Raw genomic sequence first — 24988 nt, forward strand, 5'->3', positions numbered from 1 at the left:
TTTAATTTTTTATGAGGTTTGTAAAGGTCTTGAATAAACAATTGAGATTATAGAGGTTTTCCTGGAAGCTTTGGTTAATATTTTAATATGATTTGCTTTGTCACATTATTAAATGGCTTATTGGAAAGTTTGAAAGAAAAGGTTTATTTTTTACTTTTCCTATTTTTCTTCTTCTCTCCTCCCCGCCTTTTTTTGTTCTAGTAGTTAAATATCAAAATTGGCTTTAATTTTTAGCTCATTCCCACTCTTCTTTTTATTTTAACTTTATTCCTCTACAGATCACCCTTGGGTTGGGAATTCAGCTTCTGGGAGGCCTCCACTTAAAATGCACTTCCAGTGAATTACAGTTTAGAGGGTATATCTTGAAATGAAGCCAATGACTGTAAATGTGTGTAGTAAGAGAGGACTGGAGAAAGGGAGAAGGAATTGGATAGGGTCAGAAAACAAGAACTAATGGAACTTTGGAGATTACTTCATCATGACCTTTTGCTTATTAATATTTGAATCTGATTCTTTGGCATCTTGGTTGCAGTCTGGTGAAATGTCAAACATGACAAAGACTGAATACTCTTAAAGATATTTCTGTGTTAATGAGATGACTTGATGAAGTTGAACTTTAACCTGAACAAGAGTTGAGAAAAGGGAAAGGAAAAGTTTTTATTTCTCATTAAGTGAAAAGTAAAAGTGTTAATTGCTCAGTCATATCTGACTCTTTGTGACCTCATGGACTGGAGCCTGCCAGGCTCCTCTATCCATGGAATTCTCTCGATAAGAATACTGAAGTGGGTAGCCATCCCTTCTCCTCTTCCAAACCCAGGGATCGAACCCAGGTGTCCTGCATTGCAGGCAGATTCTGTACAGTCTGAGCCACCAAGGAAGCCATTTTGTAGAGGTTTGTCTAAATAGTAATAATTGTTGTTATTTGTAAAATGTTTGCCTCATTTCAAATTGGACACCAGTTAAATATTTCTATGTTGTTGGGATGAAATGAAGGTCACCCAGCAAGTTCTACCGCTTTTGTGAAGTCTTCTCTGATTATTTTGGCCTCATAGTCTTTTCTTCTAAAATCATATAGTACTTAGAGTTTATTCTGCTCTATTTAGCACTTAATTGTATGTTCTCCTTGATTTGCTTCAGAATAGGAAGTATGCTTTCCATTTTTTTGTGTGACAATTTTTGGTTTCGAAGAAAAAAATCATATGACTCTATAAAAGGCATAAGTGATTAGTAAAATATTATGTACTTATAAAATACTTATATTTTAAGCAAGTATACCCATTGTCTTTTTCAACTGTTTTTCATGTTCAGGATCATAGAAATAAAAATTAATCATAATTATAAGACATTTGCCAAATAATTAATATAAGACAGGTACTGCAGTAAATACTACATAGGAATTATTTTTATTTAACCATTATAACAATCATATTGTTTAGGTGATGAAACTGAGAAACAGATTAAATAAAGTTAATGCTCTAGGACATTGTATTTAATTTGTATGTTGATTTTCATTAAAACACATATCTGTACTTTCTCCATTTGCCTTTATATAGATGTCTTTGTTTTGCTCTGACAATGTTTTGATCTACGGCACTAGAACATACAAGCTAAGATTTTGGCCTTTGGTGGTTTTGTTGTTTGATAATATGCATGTACTGATTATTGGCTATACCCTTTATCCCTTATTGTAAATTTGAGTTCAAAAGAAACATATATGTGTGCATTTACTTTATAAAGCAAAAATGATGGCTAAGATGATAAAGGAAATCAGGACTAGGGCATATAAAAATATTGACCAGATTGACATTCTTTGTTTTCTATACTATTCTATAATTTGACTACTATAGTTTTTTTCTGGTTGATATAGATTCGTAAATGATTTTGGGGGATTCTAGTTGTGATGACATAGCGAGTATCAGACTTATCCTCTAGCCATCAACAATTATAAAAACTGGACAAAATATAAATCAGAATATTGTCAAAAGAGTGAATCAGTGTTTGGGATTCCATAAGAATTGGTTATTGAGAAACAGAATACTAAAGAAGAAGGAGACATAGAAGAGGGGCCCCCTCAGTGTCTGTATAAAATTCTTCTTCAGTCTTTGGCCAGTTTCTAAGCTGAACATGAATACAGCATACTGTGGACTTAAGAAGACATCAGTTGCTAAGATATTGATAGCTGAACAAATATTCTAGAAGTTACGTAGTGGAAACATTGCAGATTGAACCCACAGAGTGACTTGATGAACATAAGATTCAATTAAGGTCAGTTCAGTCATGTCCAATTCTTTGTGACCCCATGGGCTGCAAAACACCAGGCTTCCCTGTCCATCCCCCACTCCCAGAGCCTGCTCAAACTCATGTCCATCGAGGCAGTGATGCCATCCAACTATCTCACCCTCTGTGGTCCCCTTCTCTTCCTGCCTTCAATCTTTTCCAGTGTCAGGGTCTTTTCCAGTGAGTCAGTTCTTTGCATTAGGTGGCCCTAGTATTGGAATTTCAGCTTCAACATCAGTCCTTCCAATGAATATTCAGGACTGATTTCCTTTAGGATGGACTGGTTGGAGCTCCTTGTAGTCCAAGGGAATCTCAAGAGTCTTTTCGAACACCACAGTTCAAAGGCATCAATTCTTCTGCACTCAGCTTTCTAATAGTCTAACTCTCACATCCATACATGACTAGTGGAAAAACCATACCTTTGACCAGACTGACCTTTGTCAGTAAAATAATGTCTCTGCTTTTTAATATGCTGTCTAGGTTATTCATAGCTTTTTTTCCAAGGAGCAAGCCTCTTTTGATTTCATGGCTGCAATCACCTTCTGCAGTGATTCTGGAGCCCAAGAAAATAATTCTGTCACTATTTCCATTGTTTCCCCACCTATTTGCCATGAAGTGATGGGGCCAAATGCCATGATCTTGGTTTTTTGAGTGATTGAGTTTTAAGCCAACTTTTTCACTCTTTTACTTTCATCAAGAGGCTCTGTAGTTCTTCTTTGCTTTCTGCCATAAGGATGGTGTCATCTGCATATCTGAGGTTATTGATATTTCTCCCGGCAATCTTGATTCCAGCTTGTGCTTCATCCAGCCCAGCATTTCTTATGATGTACTCTTCATATAAGTTAAATAAGCAGGGTGACAGTATACAGCCTTGACCTACTCCTTTCCCAATTTGGGACCAGTCTGTTGTTCCATGTCCAGTTTTAACTGTTGCTTCTTGACCTGAATACAGATTTCTCAGGAAGCATGTCAGGTGGTCTGGTATTCCCATCTCTTGAAGAATTTCCCACATTTTGTGGTGATCCACACAGTCAAAAGCATTGGCATAGTCAATAAAGCAGAAGTAGATGTTTTTCTGGAACTGTCTTGCTTTTTCAATGATCCAGTGGGTGTTGGCAATTTGATCTCTGGTTCCTTTGCCCTTTCTAAATCCAGTTTAAACATCTGGAAGTTCTCAGTTCACATAATGTTGAAGCCTGGCTTGGAGAATTTTGAGCATTACTTTGCTAGCATTGGAGAAGGCAGTGGCAACCCACTCCAGTACTCTTGCCTGGAAAATCCCATGGACACAGGAGCCTGGTAGGCTTTAGTCCATGAGGTCGCTAAGAGTCGGGCACCACTGAGCAACTTCACTTCACTTTCACTTTCACTTTGCTAGCATGTGAGATGAGTGCAATTGTGCACTAGTTTGACCACTCTTTGGCATTGCCTTTCTTTGGGATTGGAATGAAATCTGACTTTTTCCAGTCCTGTGGAGTTTAAATATCTGTAAAGTCGTTTGAAGGGATTACGGACAAGGTCCTAAGTATAAGGGAAAAATCACTGTAATTTTTAAAACAAGCCTGACTATATCAAGATGACCCACTAATAATTTAACTGCCTGCCTAAACAAAACTTAAAATTCTATTTAGGAAGGTAAGATAATCTAGAGCCTCTATAGCATCTTATTTGCCATATGAAACAAAATTTCTTAACAGGATAATAAGCAGAAAAAACTGAACCTTAATCAAAACTTGAAACAGTCAATAGAGGCAGAGTATTAGATAATCTGGATATTTATGCTAGGAAACAATGATTTCAAAGTAACTATGATTAATATGTTAAAGAGGAACGAATGGACAAAATACCAAAGCAAAGAAAAAAAGATTATACATTCTTTGTACAGATATTAAAAAGCAAGTGTGTATTCTAGTATGCTGTGCCGTGCTCAGTCACTTCAGTCATATGCAGCTCTTTGCGACCCCAGGGTCGCAACCTGGACTGTAACCTGCCAGGGTATTCTGAGGCAAGAATACTAGAGTGGGTCACCCATGCCCTTCTCCAGGGGACCTTCCTGACACAGGGATCGAACCCCTATCTCCTGAATTACAGGTAGATTCTTTACCAATGAGCCCCTTGGGAAGCCTGTATTCTAATATATAGCAAAATACAAAATCTGTAATGAAGAACTCATTAGGTGAAGTTTTTAAAATGTATTACATGGGGTTTAACAACAGACTCAACAAAGTCTGAAGTCAAGATTTGTAAACTCAGAGATCTAATATTAATATTTTTTAAAAAAGTAAACTTAAACACATATATAAAAAAATAAATTTTTAAATTTTAAAACTGGTAAGGAGCATAAAAGAGAGATGCAACATAATTGAAAGGTATAATCTATATGTCTTTGGAGTGTCAGAAGGAGAGGAGAATGAAAATGGTACAGAAGCATTACTTAAATAATGCTTGAGCATTTTCTGTATCTGAGAATTGTATCAATCCACAGATTTTTGGAAGATCAATAGGTATTGGAACCCCCTGAGGCTTTGGCTAAATATTAACTGTTCATGCATAGGGTGAAAAAAATCCATGAGGTTAGGCAAAAAACAACTTCTGGGGTACAGAAGCTGAGCACAATTGCCAGAATTCACATAAGGAAGGGAAATGGTCAAGTTCCTACTTGTAAGATGGAAAAGTAGAACTTCCAGAAGAGTAGAGACTCTAAAGTTTAACCACAGCTTGTCTTAAGCATTGAAAACCTGAGACCTCATCTCACCATTAGGACCAGAGCAATGTTTGGCAGGGGCTTCCCAGGTGACTCAGTGGTAAAGAATCTACCTGCCAGTGCAGGAGACACAGAAGACACAGGTTCCATCCCTGGGTTGGAAAGATCCCCCGGAGAAGGGAATGGCAACCCACTCCAGTATTCTTGCATGGAAAATCCATGGACAGAAGAGCCTGGCGGGGCTACAGTTCAGGGGGTCACAAAGAGAAGACAGGACTGAGCACACACGCACAACAAGGTAACTGGAGAAAAGATGATTTCTAATCCCTACATAAGTTTGTATGCCAACAAACCTCCAAATTTCAAAGTGAAAGAAAAAAAATGGAGCTGTTTGTTTCAACAAAAGTCAACGCTCTTTAAAGAAATTCATAAAGAAGAGAGACTGTAAAAGGTTAAAGATGCATATTATAAACCCTGAAGTAACACTGCATATATAAAACAAGGAGCAGTAGCTAATAAGCCAAAAATAGAGTTAAATAGATTCATAAAAATATTCAGATAATTCAAAAGAAGCCATAAAAATTGGAAAATAAGAGATTGGATGAAAAAAAAGCTAAGATCTAAGTAATCAAATTAAATCCAACCAATTCTGTTATTTATATTGTACCAATACTCTGAATAAATGGCAGAGAATAATTATTTTGGATAACTAGAGTTATTCAACTGTATTATAAAAACACAGATAGGTTAAAAGTAACAGGAAAGAATAAAGTTATACCATGTAAACACTAATCATAATAAAGTCGAGTTTCCATATTAATATCAGGTAAAGTAATCTCAGAAGAAGAAGCATTCTAGGGATAAAGATTGGTATTTTATATTGATAAAATGACCAATTTGTTAAGGATATATTGCAGTCTTAACCATGGCTACATTCAGCAATGTGTGAACAAAATTTTAAATTCATGAACCAAAAAGAAACTGAGGACTGCAAACATAAACAAATACAGAATTGCAACTAGTTAACACTCCTTCAGTTCAGTTCAGTGGCTCAGTCGTGTCCGACTCTTTGGGACCCCATGAATCGCAGCATGCCAGGCCTCCCTATCCATCATCAACTCCTGGAGTTCACTCAGACTCAGGTCCATCAAGTCAGTGATGCCATCCAGCCATCTCATCCTCTGTCATCCCCTTCTACTCCTGCCTCCAATCCCTCCCATCATCAGGGTCTTTTCCAATGAGTCAACTCTTCGCATGAGGTGGCCAAAGTACTGGAGTTTCAGCTTCAGCATCATTCCTTCCAAAGAAATCCCAGGGTTGATCTCCTTCAGAATGGACTGGTTGGATCTCCTTGCAGTCCAAGGGACTCTCAAGAGTCTTCTCCAACACCACAGTTCAAAAGCATCAATTCTTCACCACTCAGCTTTCTTTAGAGTCCAACTCTGACATCCATACATGACCACTGGAAAAACCATAGCCTTGACTAGACGGACCTTTGTTGGCAAAGTAATGTCTCTGCTTTTGAATATGCTATCTAGGTTGGTCATAACTTTCCTTCCAAGGAGTAAGCATCTTTTAATTTCATGGCTGCAGTCACCATCTGCAGTGATTTTGGAGCCCACAAAAATAAAGTCTGAGACTGTTTCCTCATTTCCCCATCTATTTGCCATGAAGTAGTGGGACCGGATGCAATGATCTTCGTTTTCTGAATGTTGAGCTTTAAGCCAACTTTTTCACTCTCCTCTTTCACTTTCATAAAGAGGCTTTTTAGTTCCTCTTCACTTTCTGCCATAAGGGTGGTGTCATCTGCATATCTGAGGTTATTGAGATTTCTCCCGGCAATCTTAATTCCAGCTTGTGCTTCTTCCAGTCCAGCGTTTCTCATGATGTACTCTGCATGTAAGTTAAATAAGCAGGGTGACAATATACAGCCTTGACGTACTCCTTTTCCTAGTTGGAACCAGTCTGCTGTTCCATGTCCAGTTCTAACTGTTGCTTCCTGACCTGCATATAGGTTTCTCAAGAGGCAGGTCAAGTGGTCTGGTATTCCCATCTCTTTCAGAATTTTCCACAGTTTATTGTGATCCACACAGTCAAAGGCTTTGGCATAGTCAATAAAGAAGAAATAGATGTTTTTCTGGAACTCTCTTGCTTTTTCGATGATCCAGCAGATGTTGGCAATTTGGTGTCTGGTTCTTTTGCATTTTCTACACATGGACATCACCAGATGGTCAACACCAAAATCAGATTGATTATATTCTTTGCAGCAAAGATGGGGAAGCTCTATACCGTCAACAAAAAACAAGACCAGGAGCTGACTGTGGTTCAGATCATGAACTCCTTATTGCCAAATTCAGACTTAAATTGAAGAAAGTAGGGAAAACCACTAGACCATTCAGGTATGACCTAAATCAAATCCCTTATGATTATACAGTGGAAGTAAGAAATAGATTTAAGGGACTAGATCTGATAGAGTGCCTGATGAACTATGGAATGAGGTTTGTGACATTGTACAGGAGACAGGGATCAAGAAAAAGAAATCCCCAAGAAAAATAAATGCAAAAAAGCAAAATGGCTGTCTGAGGAGGCCTTACAAATAGCTGTGAAAAGAAGAGAAGCGAAAAGCAAAGGAGAAAAGGAAAGATATAAGCATCTGAATGCAGAGTTCCAAAGAATAGCAAGAAGAGATAAGAAAGCCTTCCTCAGTGATCAATGCAAAGAAATAGAGGAAAACAACAGAATGGGAAAGACAAGATCTCTTCAAGAAAATTAGAGATACCAAGGGAACATTTCATGCAAAATGGGCTCGATAAAGGACAGAAATGGTATGGACCTAACAGAAGCAGAAGATATTAAGAAGAGGTGGCAAGAATACACAGAAGAACTGTACAAAAAAGATCTTGACGACCAAGATAATCACGATGTTGTGATTACTCACCTAGAGCCAGACACCCTGGAATGTGAAGTTAAGTTGGCCTTAGAAAGCATCACTACGAACAAAGCTAGTGGAGGTGATGGAATTCCAGTTGAGCTATTTCAAATCCTGAAAGATGATGCTGTGAAAGTGCTGCACTCAGTATGCCAGCAAATGTGGAAATCTCAGCAGTGGCCAAAAGGCCTGGAAAAGGTCAGTTTCATTCCAGTCCTAAAGAAAGACAATGCCAGAGAATACTCAAACTACTGCACAATTGCACTTATCTCACATGCTAGTAAAGTAATGGTCAAAATTCTCCAAGCCAGGCTTCAGCAATACGTGAACCGTGAACACTCCTACAGTAATTGATAACACAAGTAAAGAGAATATCAGTAAGGATATTGAAGACCTGAACAGCAGTATCAAATAATTTGACTTAATTGGCATTTATAGTTCCAGTAAACAAAGCATTCAGTAAGCAAGAGCATATTCTGGACCATAAAACAAGTCTCAATAAATTCAAAAGGAGTAAAATCATATGACTATTTTGCCATCTGCAACAGAAATAAATTGGAAATCAGTAACAGACACATTTATATAGCTATAGTGCATCATCTTTTTTTTTAATATAAAGGCTGGACTTGATTTTTTATTATTATATTAAATTTTGTGTGTGTTTATATGAGATACTGTTCTATAGTTTTCTGTTCTTGTTTTGTCTTTCCATTTATTTTTATGATTGATGTTGATTTCATAAGTTTATAAATATTTCCCCCATCTATTTTGTGAAAGATTTTGTTTAGAATTGGTTTAATTTCTTCAACAGAAAGATTTTTAAATACAAATTAAATTTCTTTATTAGAAATAAGCTCATTCAGTGTGTGTATATGTGTGTGTCTGTCTGTGTGTGCATGTGATCATCTCAATAGATGCAGAGGAAGCATTTGATTGAATACACTTTCATGAAAAAGAGACTTTTGGTAGACTAATCTAGTCTTTTCTAATCTGAAAAAGGGTATCTATGAAAAACTTACTGCTAATATTTTAGTTAATGGCAAAAGACTGAAAAAGGCAAGATTGGAACAAGGCAGGTTATGTTTGCTTTTACCATTTCAATATAGTATCCTGTTGGAACTAGTAAGTGCAATATGGCAAGTAAAAGAAATAAAAAGCATATTACTTAAAACAGGGAAAAATTAAGCTTTTTTTCTTTTTTTAAAAGATCACACTATCTTTTTATTCTTACAATATATTTATTGAAAAAATAAGGAAACCACAAGAGAAAGACTCACAAATTGGACTACATAAAAAATTAAAATTTCTGCATTACCAAATACACAGTACACAAAGTGAAAAAAATCAAGTCACAAAATCAAAGATTTGCAGCGTGTAAAACCACCACCACCACCATCAACAAAAATGCCCACTGTTGTCTATATAGAAAATCCTAAGAGATCTACAAAAAAGGGTATTAGAACTAATAGTTTAGCAAGATCATAGAGTACAAAGTCACTATGCAAAACAATTCTATTTCTAGGTACCAATAATGAAATAATTAGAATCTGACACTAAAAATCAATATAATTAAATAGCATCAAAAAACTGGAAGTACTTTGTAATAGGCAAAATATGTACAAAACTTATACACTCAAAACTGCAAAACATTATTAGCAAAATTAAAAATCTAACTAAGTGGAAGCATATACTATGTTTATGGATGCAATATTGTTAAAACATCAGTCCTCCCATTACTAATCTGTGGCAGTTCTTCTCCAGGCTTCTGAGTGAGAATTAAGCCTTAATGCTCTAAGCCATCCATTATATGTAATAAATTAATATTTCTTGCATTCATGTAAAATCATACTAGCTATACCAATCTAGAGGAAATTGAGTATACATGTTAACAAGCTGATTTCAAGATTTATATGAAAATTAAAAGGACCTAAAATAAAGACTATCATGAAAAAGAAGAATAATGTTTGGAGAACTTTATGCTGCCTGATTTCTATATCTACTCTAAAGTTTGGGCTGTTAAAGACAGTGAAGTATTGGCATAAAGATAGACAAAAAGATCAATGGACCTGAATAGGGAGTCTCAAAATAGACCCACATGTAGTGGTCACTTGATTTTCAACAAAGGTGCCTATGCAGTGGGAGAAAGATGAGTCTTCTCAATAGATGTGTTCAAGTAATCCAGTATTTGAATTGACAAGAAAATTAGTACTGACATCTATCCCACACTATTAATTAAGATGGATTATACAGCTAAATGTGAAAGCTACTATAGTAAATTGTCTAAAAAATGTATGAGAATATCTTCAAGACTTTGACTTAAGCAAAGATTTCTTAGACAAGTCATAAAGGTTATTAGCCATAAAAAGAAAAGTTAATACTTTATCAAAATCTTACATTTCTGATCATCAAAAAAAAACCACCATTAAGAAAGCAAAAAGGCAAGCCAAAGAACATGTGAGAATATTTTCAGTACTTGTATCAAATCAGTCATTCAGAAAATACAAAGACCTTGTACAAATCTCTAAGGAAATGTTAGTTCACACTTTCACTCACCCCCAGTGTGGACAATCAACTTAACTGGCACTTTACAAAAGAGGATATACATTTGCGCAACAGGCCCTTGAAAATATGCTTTAATAGACTTACTCACAAGGGACTGTAGATTGAAACTGCAATAAGATGCCACTATATGCTGGTAAAATAGGAATTAAAAAGGCTTATAAGACCAAGTGTCAAAGAAGATACAGAACAACTCTCAATACATAGCTGGTAGGAGAATGAAATAATACAGTCACTCTGAAGAACTTTGACAGTTTCTAATAAAATTAAGCATACTATTAATAAACTCGGAGAAAGCGATGGCACCCCACTCCAGTACTCTTGCCTGGAAAATCCCATGGACAGAGGAGCCTGGTGGGCTGCAGTCCATGGGGTCACGAAGAGTTGGACACGACTGAGCAACTTCACTTTCACTTTTCACTTTCATGCATTGGAGAAGGAAATGGCAGCCTACTCCAGTGTTCTTGCCTGGAGAATCCCAGGGACTGGGGAGCCTGGTGGGCTGCCGTCTATGGGGTCACACAGAGTCAGACACAACTGAAGTGACTTAGCAACTAACAAACTATGATCCAGCAGTTTCACTCCTAGGTATTTTTCCAAGGAAAACAAATAGTTATATTTGAAAGACTATTCACAGGGCTTCCCTGATGGTCCAGTGGTTAAGAATCCACCTGCCAGTGCAGGGGGCACAAGTTCGGTCCCTACTCGGGGAAGATCCCACATGCCACGGAGCAGCTAATCCTGTGTGCCACAAGAACTGAACCGGTGCTCTAAAGCCCACAAGCCACAACTACTGAGCCCTCATTTCACAACTGCTGAAGCCTGTACACCCTAGAGCCTGTGCTCCGCAATAAGAGAAGCCACTGCAATGAGAAGCCTGAGCACTGCAACAAAGAGTAGCCCCCACAGCTAGAGAAAGCGCATGCATAGCCATGAAGACCAAGTAAGGCCAAGTATAAATAAGTAAATAAATCTCTAAAAAAAAAAGAACACTCCTTGACATAAATCATAGCAATATTTTAAAAGACAATTCATAATACTGCCTACCTAGAAATAAACCAAATTGGTGTCAATAAGAAAAATGAATAAACAAATTGTGATTTATTCATACCTGTAAGGTTTTTCTTTTTTCTTTTTTTTAATGAATGAAGTTCAAGAAACAGGCAAAACATATATCTATGGGCTTTAGAAAAGTTACGTCATGGTGTCAGTGGATCTACTGATTTGAAAGGGGGATGAAGAACTTCCACGTTTTGTGGAAATATTTCACATCTTGATCTGAATGTCAGTTTTAGAGGGTTTTACATATAAAGGTCATAAATGGAAACAGTGACAGACTTTATTTCCTTGGGCTCCCAAATCACTTCAGAAGGTGACTGCAGCCATGAAATTAAAAAGATGCTTGCTCCTTGGAAGGAAAGCTATGACAAACCTAGACGGCATATTCAAAAGCAGAGACATTACTTTGCTGACAAAGTTCCGTATAGTCAAAACTGTGATTTTTCCAATAGTCATGTATGGATGTAAGAATTGTACCATAAAGAAGACCAAGCATCGAAGAATTGATGCTTTGAACTGTGGTGTTGGAGAAGACTCTTGAGAGTCCCTTGGACTGCAAAGAGGTCAAATCAGTCAATCCTAAAGGAAATCAAATTGCCAACATCCTCTGGACCATCGAAAAAGCAAGAAAGTTCCAGGAAAATATCTATTTCTGCTTTATTGACCATGCCAAACCCTTTGACTGTATGGATCACAATAAACTGTGGAAAATTCTGAAAGAGACGGGAATACCAGACCAACTGACCTGCCTCTTGAGAAACATGTGCAGGTCAGGAAGCAACAGTTAAAACTGGACATGAAACAACAGACTGGTTCCAACTAGGAAAAGGAGTATGTCAAGGCTGTATATTGTCACCCTGCTTATTTAACTTATAGCAGAGTACATCATGAGAAAGCCTGGGCTAGAGGAAGCACAAGCTGGAATCAAGATTGCTGGGAGAAATATAAATAACCTCAGACATGCAGATGACAACACCCTTATGGCAGAAAGTGAAGAGGAACTAAAAAGCCTCTTGATGAAAGTGAAAGAGGAGAGTGAAAAAGTTGGCTTGAAGCTCAACATTCAGACAACTAAGATCATGACATCTGGTCCCATCACTTCATGGCAAATAGATGGGGAAACAGTGTCAGACTTTATCTTTTTGGGCTCCAGAATCACTGCAGATGATGACTGCAGCCATGAAATTAAAAGACACTTACTCCTTGGAAGGAAAGTTATGAACCTAGACAGCATATTAAAAAGCAGAAACATTACTTTGTCAACAAAGGTCCGTCTAGTCAAGGCTATGGTTTTTCCAGTAGTCATATATGGATGTGAGAGTTGAATTATAAAGAAAGCTGAGCACCAAAGAATTGATGCTTTTGAACTGTGGTGTTGGAGAAAACTCTTGAGAGTCCCTTGGACTGCAAGGAGATCCAACCAGTCCATCCTAAAGGAGATCAGGCCTGGGTGTTCATTGGAAGGACTGATGTTGAAGCTGAAACTCCAATACTTTGGCCACCTCATGCGAAGAGCTGACTCATTTGAAAAGACCCTGATACTGCGAAAGATCGAGGGCAGGAGGAGAAGGGGATGACAGAGGATGAGATGGTTGGATGGCATCACTGACTCAATGGACCTGAGTTTGGGTAGATTCTGTGAGTTGGTGATGGACAGGGAGGCCTGGCGTGCTGTGGTTTATGGGGTTGCAAAGAGCTGGACACAACTTAGTGGCTGAACTGAAAGGAAATCAATCTTGAATATTTATTGGAAAGACTGATGGTGAAGCTGAAGCTCCAATACTTTGGCCACCTGATGCAAAGAACTGACTCATTGGGAAAGACCCTGATGCTAGGAAAGATTGAAGGTAGGAAGAGAAGGGGATGACAGAGGCTGAGATGGTTGGATGGCATCACCAACTCGATGGGCATGAGTTTGCACAAGCTCCGGGAGTTGGGGATGGACAGGGAAGCTTGGTGTGTTGTAGTCAATGGGGTTGCAAAGAGTCAGACACAACTGAGTGACTGAATAACAAAGGTCATCAAGCTGTATATTCTTAAGATCTCCATATGTACAGTTTGTGATCATACCTCAATAAAACCATGGGTAGTGAAAAGTATTTTTAAACAGTTTCTTGTGTTTCTTGAAAAATGACTGAGAATAAGAGTGAAACAGGTGGGTGAGTCTGAGAACCAGGTTTATGGCATCTATTACATCCCTCCTCTGACACCTCCTTCCATCTACATCCTAGTTTTCTTTTGACTCTGCTTTTTCATTTGAACTTATTAATTTTTTCACGAGAAATTGATTAGGGATTATTTCCCCTTATTTACTTTGTGTTGTGTTTTTCTTATTTTTGGTTTACTAGAGGTTCACCATCTCATTGTAGACTCTACTAATGTCATCAAATAACACCACATACCTTGCCTAGGATATTTTAACTATCACCCTTGGGCTTAATTTTCTGTAGTTGTTAGGGAATATTTGTTTATCTAAAATAGGGCTTTGTGAATCTTTTGATGAGTGGATATTTATATAGATTCTCTAATTGAATTTGAGATTACTCTTTAAACAGGATTATAATCCTTCCTAAGACATGGATACAGTTGTAGGAAAAACTGCTTGGACAGGCTATATGATTTTTAAGATGGTTTAGATATAAAGACTTTGCCATGGGGTTTCTGCAGCACATAGGAAACAAAGTTCAAAACATGGGTCACAGACAACAGGAACATATGGGGTGATCCAGAACTCTGCTCTCTGAACGTGGCTTCTAGAATATCCATTCTAAGTAAATGGGAAGTGTAGTGCTCCGGGAATGAAGCGGCCGTACCCGTGTCTATGGGATACTGAGGAAAAAGAACAAGACAACATGCTTGTTCAGTGAAGAAAGGACAGCCGGAAGAAACTGTGTACAGTCGTGGCCAGGGCAGAAGGTTAAGGAATTAGAGGCATGGGTACACAGAAAGAATGAGCAGTGTATAGGGTGGATTTACTTCTCTCTGAGTAGTTCTTACTTGCCTTGCTAGAACAGTTTCTGTGTCTGAACTTTTCTCTTTCACAGTGAAATAACTCTTTAAATAACTAGAGAGAGATAAAATTTGACACATTATACCGTAAGCAATGGAGTGTTACTCAGAGAGCAGAGAAGAAAGTTGGTGTGAAAAGACAGCTCTTTCACAGAATAGTTCCTCGCCTTCTTTCCTTACTTTGAAACTTAAGATTATCCACAGAGAGAAATTTGGCTTTTACCACTTAAAGTCATGTAGTTAAGATTCTTGATGATCCGGAGGTCAGATCTGATCCCAGTAGGTTGACAGAGAGCTGTGGTTGGGATTCGTTCTAAACATCTGTGAATCCAGTGTTCTGTGGATGCTTACTTAGATGGAGAAGGGAGAAAAAAGAAGTTTTCTTTTTGTCCTCTTCATTCCCTTACCCACAGTCTCAAAACTACAGAAAGACAATATAATAAGTATCACAAGGACTTTTACTGGCAGGCAGAATCAAATGATAAGAGCCTTTGGAGTTTGACAAGGCTGAATTCACATCTTTGGTCCACAACTCATAAGGTATTTTCATATGGCTTAACTTCTCTACCCTTATCTATAAAGAGAGGGTTAAATACCTCATGGGGTTCTTGTGAGAATTATATGAGAAACTATTTTCAAAACACTTGGCACATAGTCAGTGCTCAATATATGGAAGCAGCTGCTCTGGTGATGGTGGTAGGATTTGTGGTGATACTGTGGGTGATGATGCTTTCTCTAAACTGTTCACCTCAACTCGTTTTTACTACTATGACATAGCACTAAGTATTGTATAATTGAAGTACGTAGTAATTGAAAGTTATGAATACTAAGCTTTCTGTATTTATTTGAAATCTGTGAGATTCCTATGTATCTTTTTTAGTTGTGTTTATATCTATGTTATATCTATGTATGAAACAATGGATGGCATCTCCCTTTTTGTAGAAGAGAATGAGATAGCCCCAAAGCATAAAGTTGGATGGCAGTGTGTACCTACTTTGCAGTCTAGAACTGTTGCTTCATTTAGATACACCAAAGTTTTAAATGCCATAGTGTCTTTCCTTGCAAATCACATAAATTTCAAGGAAATGTAGATGCATGAAATGACACTGCAGTAAATCATTTAGTGCAAAGTTTTATGTTACAAGGGAGACTGTAAATAGAGAATAGGAGGTAGATGGAATAATTCAAATTGGATGATGTGAATCTGCATGTATTTTTGAAGGAAGTGGGTTGATTTGGTTACTAAAGAGCTCCATGGTGAAAACCAAAAATGTATTATCACAGATCTTGACTTACGCCCAGTGAGGGTTCTCACTATGGTAATAAGCCTGACTTTGAATTTACAATATGAATTTTCACCAATGTACTCTTCTTGGTTTCCCAAAACTTTTTTTTAAAAAAGGTATTTTAAATGAATTGATAAGTAGTATGAACTATTTAAGTCCTTTGGTAATTGACTTTTAGTTCATTTAGTTGATATTTATTGACTCTCTTGGAATACGGAAATATTGTAGCTGCATCAAGAGGCAGTATGATGTTGCCTCTAGAACTTTTTATAAGACTGCATGACTCAAATCTCCCTGCATCCCAGGTTCCTCATATATTCAAAATATGATGATAACGCTTAGGTCATTTTTCATCTTCTCTGACATTCTATTTCTATTCATGTGTAGTCTCTGTACACTAAGACTATCATAGCCTCATAAGATATAACCTAGTTGTGATTATCTAGGTTGTGATTTGAAAGTGTTCCTGGGGGCATCCAAAGGCAGTTTTGGTCATATTAAGTTTTTTTATGTTCCAGATTTTTATCCTGGTCCTAGAGTTTGGCAGTTCATCCCTAGAAAGAATCTACTTCATAAACAGATTACTTAATAAAGAGGGTGAAAGCACCAATTTTTATTGCTTAATGCTTTGATTATTATTGCCTGAGTTACTGTTTATCCTTTCTTACAAAACCTATGGATGCTGTGGTAACCAGAAGTAAAAAGGGAAATGGGAGAATGAATAGCAGACTGTGAATTAGCAAAGCTCCAAAATGCTTTCTAGAATTAGAAAAAATGTTTAACAATGAAAATATACATTTCTGCAATTATCACTATGTTTGGAAATAAAGAATTAGCTTGAGTGGGAGGAAATGAGGTGGAAAGTGATTGGAGGACAGTTAAGTAATTCAGTATGTTAAGGTAGTATATAGCATATGGTCAAGTACAAGTGCCTTTGGCTCTATTGATATCAGCTGATAGATTTGTTTCATGTTAATGCTAAAGTTGATAAGCTGTTTAATATTTTGAGATAAATAATGATCGAACCCAGGTCTCTCACAATGTAGACAGACGCCTTACTGTCTGAGCCACCAGGAAGTCCAAGAATCAACTAACTTGTCCTAAATTGCATTTCTAAAAAGTGATGGAGACAAAAATTCAAACCTTGGTCTTTCTGATTGTGAGCTATCTTATTTTAATTTTATTAGGTCAGTTTTGCTTCTCCTTGGCAATCTGTTTTGACTGCTCAAAACAAGCTTTTCAAATGTTATCTTCTCAGACTCCAGCTTAATTGGACTTTTAGCTGTTTAATTTTTACAACATCTCCTTGTTCAGTTTGTTAGGACCTTTAAATATCAATCTTGGCCTAGATAATTATTTTGGACTTCAAGTTAAAAAGCATGCCCCAGCAGATACGCAGAATTTGAAGAGTTGGCTCCTGAGCTACTACTGTCCTACCTGTTTGGACCTAGTTTTTATGTCTTGGATAACCTGTCAACCCTGTTATTATCTGAACCTGTTTCTGCCCAACTGTTCCAGTAGAAGACAATGTAAGATTTACTGTTGCTTTTTAGGTAATGATTTACTGGAAAGATACAGATTTAGGATTGGGTAGAAGTAACAAATAGCTGTATTAGTTTGTCTAAATTTCTTAACCTCACAGAGAAGTGAGGTTTATTCATCTACAAGAAAGAATAATGCCAACTTCTTGGGGTGATTGGGAGAATTAAGTGAAATAACATAAGATGTCAGCTGCCTAAGACAGAGTGTCTTTCCCTTTTCTCTGCCTTCTGATTTGCAGTGTTATCTCTGGACTTACAGTTTAGTCTTTCCTAATTGCTTCACTGCACTCCCACTCTCATTGTTGAAAAGCCATAGGACTTCTCACAGCTTTGATCTGCCGCCTCTGAGTGTTCACATGGGACATAGCCTAACAACTGTGTTGAATTATATGGTTTCTTGGTGGCACCTGTTCTAGGTTTCCAGCATGCCATTTAATGTGGATTTCTTTTTGTGACTTTTCTCTTTAGGCTACTTTATGCTTCCATTGCCTCATTCTGACTTGGTCTCTATTCCCTAACTTAAGTATTTCCATTTGTTGTCTAAATCACCTACAGAGTATGGGTCTTCAGAACATACAAACAGAACCATCTAGAGGAGGAACATTTTTAGAATGTGTAATTTCACTGTTTATTAGTTATTTTTTATTCTATAAAATAGTTTTAAATCAAATAAAATTTAGAAAGTTTCTTTTTTTTTTTTTTTTACTTTCTCAAAGGTAGAAGCCAGACATACAAATCATAAAATATCTCTTATTTAATTGTGGAAAAAATGTTATAGTACTCATGCTGGTGATTATGCAACTAAGTGACACTCAGAAATATCTAGGAACATTGTAAATCAGAACATACGGTAGGCAGAGCTATTTATAGTTAGGTATTTGGAAATCTGGCTTCTACCCATGTTCCTCTTCATATATACACATGTACATTATGAATCATTCTCATTCTAGTAGATTCAAGAAATAACCTTAAAGGAATTATCTGAAGTATATAAAAAGGCATGCAAATTTAAAACTTCATTCTGGTATTGTTTGTTCTATTTGTTCAGTTTAAAGCCTGCTACTTTTGTAAAAGGGCTTCCCTGGTGGCTCAGTGGTAAAGAATCTGCCTGCCAATAGAAAGGGGTTCAGTCTCTGGGTCGGGAAGATCCCCTGGAGAAGGAAATGGCAACCACTCCAGTATTCTTGCCTGGGAAATCCCATGGACAGAGAAGTCTGGAGGGCTGTAGTCCATGAGGTCGCAAAAGAGTCAGATGTAATTTAGTGGCTAGACAACAGCAACAACTTTTGTAGAAGGCCCTGGCCCAGAGAAACATGTGGCAAAAAAAAAAAAAAAATATATATATATATATATATATACACACATATGAAAACTATAGTCAGAATCTGGTATAATAGGAAAAAAAAAAACCCATAAACCATCAACAACAGAAAAATGGACAAATGAATTATGGTATAGTCCTAAAATGGGATACTGTGGAATAATTAAAGGAATAAACTACAACCACATGTATTTCATTAAAAAAAAAAATTCACATTCATAACATTGAGAGCAAGTTGTAGAAGGATATCCTGTGTAGTAATAGAAAGTTCCAAATACATAAAATAAGATGTTGTTTTTTATTATATACTTGTCATATAGTGTTTTTATAATACAAATGGTATACTTAAAGTAAGAAATGGTCACCTCTGGGGAGAGGGAAGAAAATGATTTAAGGAGGCCATATAGGGCTGTTGGGAGAAGGCGATGGCACCCCACTACAGTACTCTTGCCTGGAAAATCCCATGGATGGAGGAGGTAGGCTGCAGTCCATGGGGTCGCTAAGAGTTGGACATGACTGAGAGACTTCAATTTCACTTTTCACTTTCATTCATTGGAGAAGGAAATGGCAACTCACTCCAGTGTTCTTGCCTAGAGAATCCCAGGGACGGGGCAGCCTGGTGGGCTGCCATCTATGGGGTCACACAGAGTCGGACACGACTGAAGCGACCTAGCAGCAGCAGCAGCATAGGGCTGTTGACTATATTTCTAATGTTTAGTGGATATGTGTGCTCGTCATAAAATTATATATATTTTTCTGTATGACTAAAATACTTCATTATTTCACAAAAGAAGGATCCACTGAGTAATATGAGGAGTCAGACTTTTAAAAACTTATCAGGCTTTTCAGACCAGATGATAAATAGCAGAAATAAAATGAATATACATCTGGGGAAGAAATGGATATGTCCTCCATACTGTATAACTCAGACCTGGGACTAAAATATAATTCACTAGTGTAAAAATGAATCTTTCAAAGAAATAGCAAATTACTAATTTTGATATCAGTGTTTTAAAAATTAGCTTAGAGTATGTGCTTATAAACTTCAGTGCTTATTTTCTGAGAAAATTTACCCTTTTATTAATTTTTTCAGAAAACTCTTTTGTTTTAAACCATTCTTTTCATTTATTTTTTTATTTTTTATTTTTTTAATTTTATTTTATTTTTAAACTTTACAATATTGTATTAGTTTTGCCAAATATCGAAATGAATCCGCCACAGGTATATCTGTGTTCCCCATCCTGAGCCCTCCTCCCTCCTCCCTCCTCATACCCTCCCTCTGGGTCGTCCCAGTGCACCAGCCTCAAGCATTTTATATGTGTTAAATCATAAAGTAGTAAACACTTTGGTTTCTAGATAAGTTAGGAAATTGTTTTCATTTGCTCTTTAAGAACTACAGTAGTTTTGAAGGGATTGCTGAAATTTATTCTCTCTGGAAACATTCCTTCTCAGTTTAATTAAGATTTTGAGTATTGTTTATCTATTGTTGATTTAGGGGAAAAAACATTTTGTGAATGAAGAGCTGGGATTTATGAATTTTAGCTGAGTATTATAGTGACATAACTAAATGGTGATGGAGCTAATATTTAAGATGTTTGCCATCAGGTGCTATTAATTTCAAAATTATTTGAAAGGAAGGGTTATCATGATGGAGAAAACCTTTAAAGAAATTCCTAATTGAAAAATAAATGATTTTAATTTTTGTTGGAATTTCATTTTAATCCATCAACCTTATGATTTGCTTTCTTGTATTTCAGGGAAAGGTGGCCCAGACAGCATGTATGTCAGCTTGCAAGCATTTAGCCACATCTTTGATGCAACTTTTGCTGGAAGCTGAAGTAAGGCAGCTCACCTTGGGAGCATTACAGCAGTTCAACCTGGATGTCAGAGAATGTGAACGTAAGACAGGAAACCATCTCTTTGTTTGTTTGTTTTACCTGCCTGCTCACTACTGCAGGAAAAAAGCTTTAGGTCTGTGGGGTTTTGGTCCTAATGGAGTCAAAAAATACCTAAGTGACAGAAATAATTTGTAGGTCTAAAAGTAAGACTCTGTCAGCAAGCTAATTTGAACACCCAAAAGTGCATAGGCCCACATATAGGAAAAAGACCCCTGGCTGCATGGAAGTCTAGGGGGAATACAAGGCAGACATGCATTTCATACACAGCAAAGGAAACCTGATTAGTTCATAGACTTCAAAAGAATGCAGTTCTCAACCATTTGCTTTTTATCTTGTAATTTAAAATTATTTTTTCATCTTATGTGCAAACTCTTCTTAGTCTAAAGAATAAATGGAGTATGCATTTATCAGTCAGAAATGCTTTCTATGACAGGTCGAAACAGAAAACCTTAGGCAGAGTAGTTAAATAGGTTTTGATTTTCTCAGAGACCGTGGGTTGCTGTACTAATTTAGTTGTTCAGTGATGTCATCAAGGACCCAGGCTCTTTTGTTCCCTCTCCTCTGTCACACTTAGGAATATAGAATTTTCCTTCTCATCTATATTATAGTCAGAAAGGACTCACATTCAATGGACAAAAAAGGTGCCAAGATCACCTAGTCTTTTTTATTTAAAAAATTAAAATCTTTTCAGTAAACCCCTAACAAACTTTCCTGTATGTCTCGTTGATCAAAATATAGTTGTATAATATTGAAGAAGTGAATGAGTCTTATTTTCGTGTGTAATTAGTAGATTTATCACAGTCCAGATTCTAATCTAGTTTCATAAATAAATAAATTATTCATTACATGCAAAATATGTATATATATATAGGTGTATAGGTGTATGATCACCTCCAGCTCTCAGGGAGGCTGGGGGATTGAGTATCTGGCAGAGTGAAAGAGGAGCATCATTCCTGACATAGTTCATTTATCATGAATCATCTACTTGGAATTAAACATGAAATCAGGCTTTGGTTAGCAAAGAAGGAAGGGATGAAAAGTGTGTGCCATCAGTGCACATCTCACTGTGCCATCGGTGAGAAATGAAAATGAACTAAAATGATATGACTTCTGGAAACTTCTGTTTCTAGAAAAATTAAAATAGTGAAAAATTACATAAGTGTACTAATACTTCTGCCTCACCTTTTTATTTTTCTACTGCTAATTGGTTTCCTTTTGTGGACATTTTTTTTTTTAATGTACCACGCAACCACAGGATCTTAGTTCTCCAACCAGGTATTGCACCTGGGTTCCCTGCAGTGGAAGCGTGGAGTCCTGACCACTGGACTGCCTGGGAATTCCACCTCTTGGTTGACTTTTGATGGCTAGAAATTAAGGCTATGCTATTTTTAGTTAATTAAATAAGACTTCCAGTTCCAGCATCATGGTGTAACAGCTATCAAAGTCACCCTTTTGCCATAAACAGCTCTAAAACTGGATTAACTGTATGAAGCAACCTTTTTCATGCATTAGACAGCAGACAGCACACGACTATGATCCTTCAAAGGGGAAGTGCACAAGGTAACCTTGACATTTGCTCTTGTTTTCTGTCTAAGGGCACTATCCAGACACAGCACAGAAAAGTAGAACCCCTATAAAAAGCTGTGTTTTACATAGGAAAATACCCAGAGATTGGCATATAGAACTGTTGAGACACCTTAGCTTAGGTTTATGGACCAAGGTACCATAGAGCAAGGAGTTGTTTAGAGAAATAGCTCTAGAAATATGCATTGGAGATCCCTTGAGTCTTTGATCAAAAACTAAGTTGCCATGTGTGGTGTAAAACTCTGGGAGGCTTAGCAGAGAATAGCCACTAAGGAGTTATGAGCTGAATAGGAATGCCAGATGTCACAGAGTGCTAGGAAGCTCTGGAATTCTGACCAACCAGAATGGAAAGACCACCCTAACATATTGTGCATTCAGTAATACCCTTAAAAGTTAGGCATTAAGAATACTTTTCAAGCTCTGGAGTAAGAGCTAATCTTGATCCACCCTAATAAAGCCTAATAACAAGACTTGACAAGATGAAGGTAATCCACCAGTAAAATAACTGCCTGCCAAAACATTCAAGAGTCTTTGAAGGAAGAGGAACATGAAAATGTTTTCAGATTCCCACCATCTAGCATCTATAATTTCACATCAAAAAACTAAAATTTGGGATTTCCCTGGTGGTACAGTGGATAAGAATCCACCTGCCAGTGTAGGAAACACAGGTTCAGTTCCTGGTCCAGGAAGATTCCATATTCCGCTGAGCAACTAAAGTCTGTAAACTATGACTGATGAAGCCCATGCGCCCTAGAACCAGCAGGCTGCAACTGCTGAGCCTGTGTGCCTAGAGCCCGTGCACAAGAGGAGCCACTGCGATGAGAAGCCCGCTCACTGCAGCTGCAGATGAGCCCCCGCTCTCTGCAAGTGGAGAAAGCCTGTGTGCAGCCATGAAGACCCACTGAGACCAAAAAAATAAGATAAACATTAAAAAATTTAAAAAACCCTAAAATATGACAAACAAATATGTAGGGAAATATGACCTATAACAAGAAAAAATGACAAATAGAAATAGACCCATTGATTATACAAATGTTGAAAATAGTGGGCAGGGCCTTTAGAAAACAGAATATAGTCAATAATATAAAGGAAAAGGTGGAATGACTATAGCTGAAATCTTTTCCAGATTTGATTAAAAAAAGTGTTAACTCACTGATTTAAAAAGCTTAACAAATTTTTAGCAAGATAAACGTATAGCCACGCCCAGGCACATTATGGTCCCTAAAAATAGCAATAAAAGAGAAAGTCTTCAAAGCAGAAGAAAATACACATTACGTAAAAAAGAACAATGATAAGAATTAGAAACAGTGCAATCCAGAAAGCAGTAGAAGGACATCTTTACAATACTGAAAGAAAAAGTCTGTTAATCTTAACTCAAAAATTCTTTTTCTTGTGAAAAATATCCTTCAAAGATAAAGGTAAAATATAGACATTTTCAAATATGGACGTTGAAAAAAATTGTCACCAGAAGATCACCACATTTAAAAGTTGGTTTTTCAAGTTGGAAGGAAATTATACTACCTGTCTGTCACCCCAGCTCTGCAGTGAAGATAACATTGTTCAAAGATGTAAACCACAGTATCTCTTTCCTCACATCATTTGTAGAATCTTGACACTACTAAGAATTGACGTCTGTTAGAGGGAAGTGTGCAGTATTGTATGCATGTTCAAAATTATTTAATTGAAAAAATAATCAACATCTAATTCCCCTTCTCTTGAATCTGAGCAAGCTTGTGACTTGATTGTAACCCACAGAATGTGGCAAAAGTGGCTTTTGTGGCTGGATCATAAAAGACAATGCAGCCTCCACGTTCTTAGCTGCTGTATATCAAGTCCCTCTACCCTGAGGTGTCCATGCTGTGAGGAAGCCTAAACCAGCTCATGTGGACAGACCACATGGAGGAACTCTGGTATATGACATATAAAACTGTATGCTGTTGCTACTGTGTTTTGTTGTACTCCTTCAAATAGTGCTAGATTTTGTTCTGACCTAGAATTGCATTACTGGTTGGATCCTTTTGAGATTTGTTTTTCATTTATATTAGGTCTAGAGCAACCTTTTGTCTCAGTCAGATTTAACCCCAAATCTAAAGCAATGCCCTTTGAAATATTCTACCTCATTACCCCAAGTATATGAAGATATTTCAACTCTGGCTGGTGGAAACCCAAAGTATGCCTGGCTATATAAGAACTCCACAAATTATTCCGTCATTTCTTTCTTATAATTCTTTGCCCAGCCTTGGGTAGTTTCTTCTCATGCTATCCTATGCTATGCTAAGTCACTTCAGTCGTGTCCAACTCTGTGCGACCCCATAGATGGCAGCCCACCAAGCTCTGTCATCCCTGGGATTCTCCAGGCAAGAACACTGGAGTGGGTTGCCATTTCCTCCTCCAGTGCACAAAAGTGAAAAGTGAAAGTGAAGTCACTCAGTCGTGTCCAACTCTTAGCGACCCCATGGACTGCAGCCTTCCAGGCTCCTCTGTCCATGGGATTTTCCAAGCAAAAGAGTACTGGAGTGGGATGCCTTTGCCTTCTCCGATAGCATCCAGCAGCTATAGAATTTTTTCTAGAGTTTGCTCAGCTTTATGTCCATTGAGTCCAATGATGCTATCTAACCATTTCATCCTCTATTACCCTTTTCTCCTTTTTGCCTTCAATCTTTCCCAGCATTAAGATCTTTTCCAACAAGTTGGTTCTTTGAATCAAATGGCCAAAGTATTGGAGCTTCAGCTTTACCATCAGTCCTTCAATGAATATTCAGGGTTGCTTTCCTTTAGGATTGACTGGTTTGATCACCTTGCTGTCCAAGGGACTCTCGCG

At 37.2% G+C, this 24988-nt stretch overlaps 1 protein-coding gene and 1 long non-coding RNA gene across 5 annotated transcripts in view; one reads left to right on the forward strand and one right to left on the reverse strand.

The window, feature by feature from the left end:
• EXOC6B (exocyst complex component 6B) overlaps positions 1–24988 on the forward strand; it is a 722047-nt gene that overhangs the window by 508810 nt on the left and 188249 nt on the right. For all 4 annotated transcript variants that reach the window (XM_070798075.1, XM_070798078.1, XM_070798076.1 and 1 more), the window contains one exon: positions 20443–20584. In XM_070798075.1, the coding sequence (XP_070654176.1) occupies positions 20443–20584 (142 nt within the window). The remainder of the gene's footprint in view (positions 1–20442; positions 20585–24988) is intronic.
• Positions 1–24988, reverse strand: part of LOC139185625 (uncharacterized) — a 104560-nt gene that overhangs the window by 61375 nt on the left and 18197 nt on the right. Inside the window, exon 2 of the long non-coding RNA XR_011569130.1 lies at positions 7920–8126. This is a non-coding gene — a long non-coding RNA (uncharacterized lncRNA). The remainder of the gene's footprint in view (positions 1–7919; positions 8127–24988) is intronic.

This window comes from Bos indicus, chromosome 11, assembly GCF_029378745.1.
Source record: "Bos indicus isolate NIAB-ARS_2022 breed Sahiwal x Tharparkar chromosome 11, NIAB-ARS_B.indTharparkar_mat_pri_1.0, whole genome shotgun sequence".
NCBI lineage: Eukaryota > Metazoa > Chordata > Mammalia > Artiodactyla > Bovidae > Bos > Bos indicus.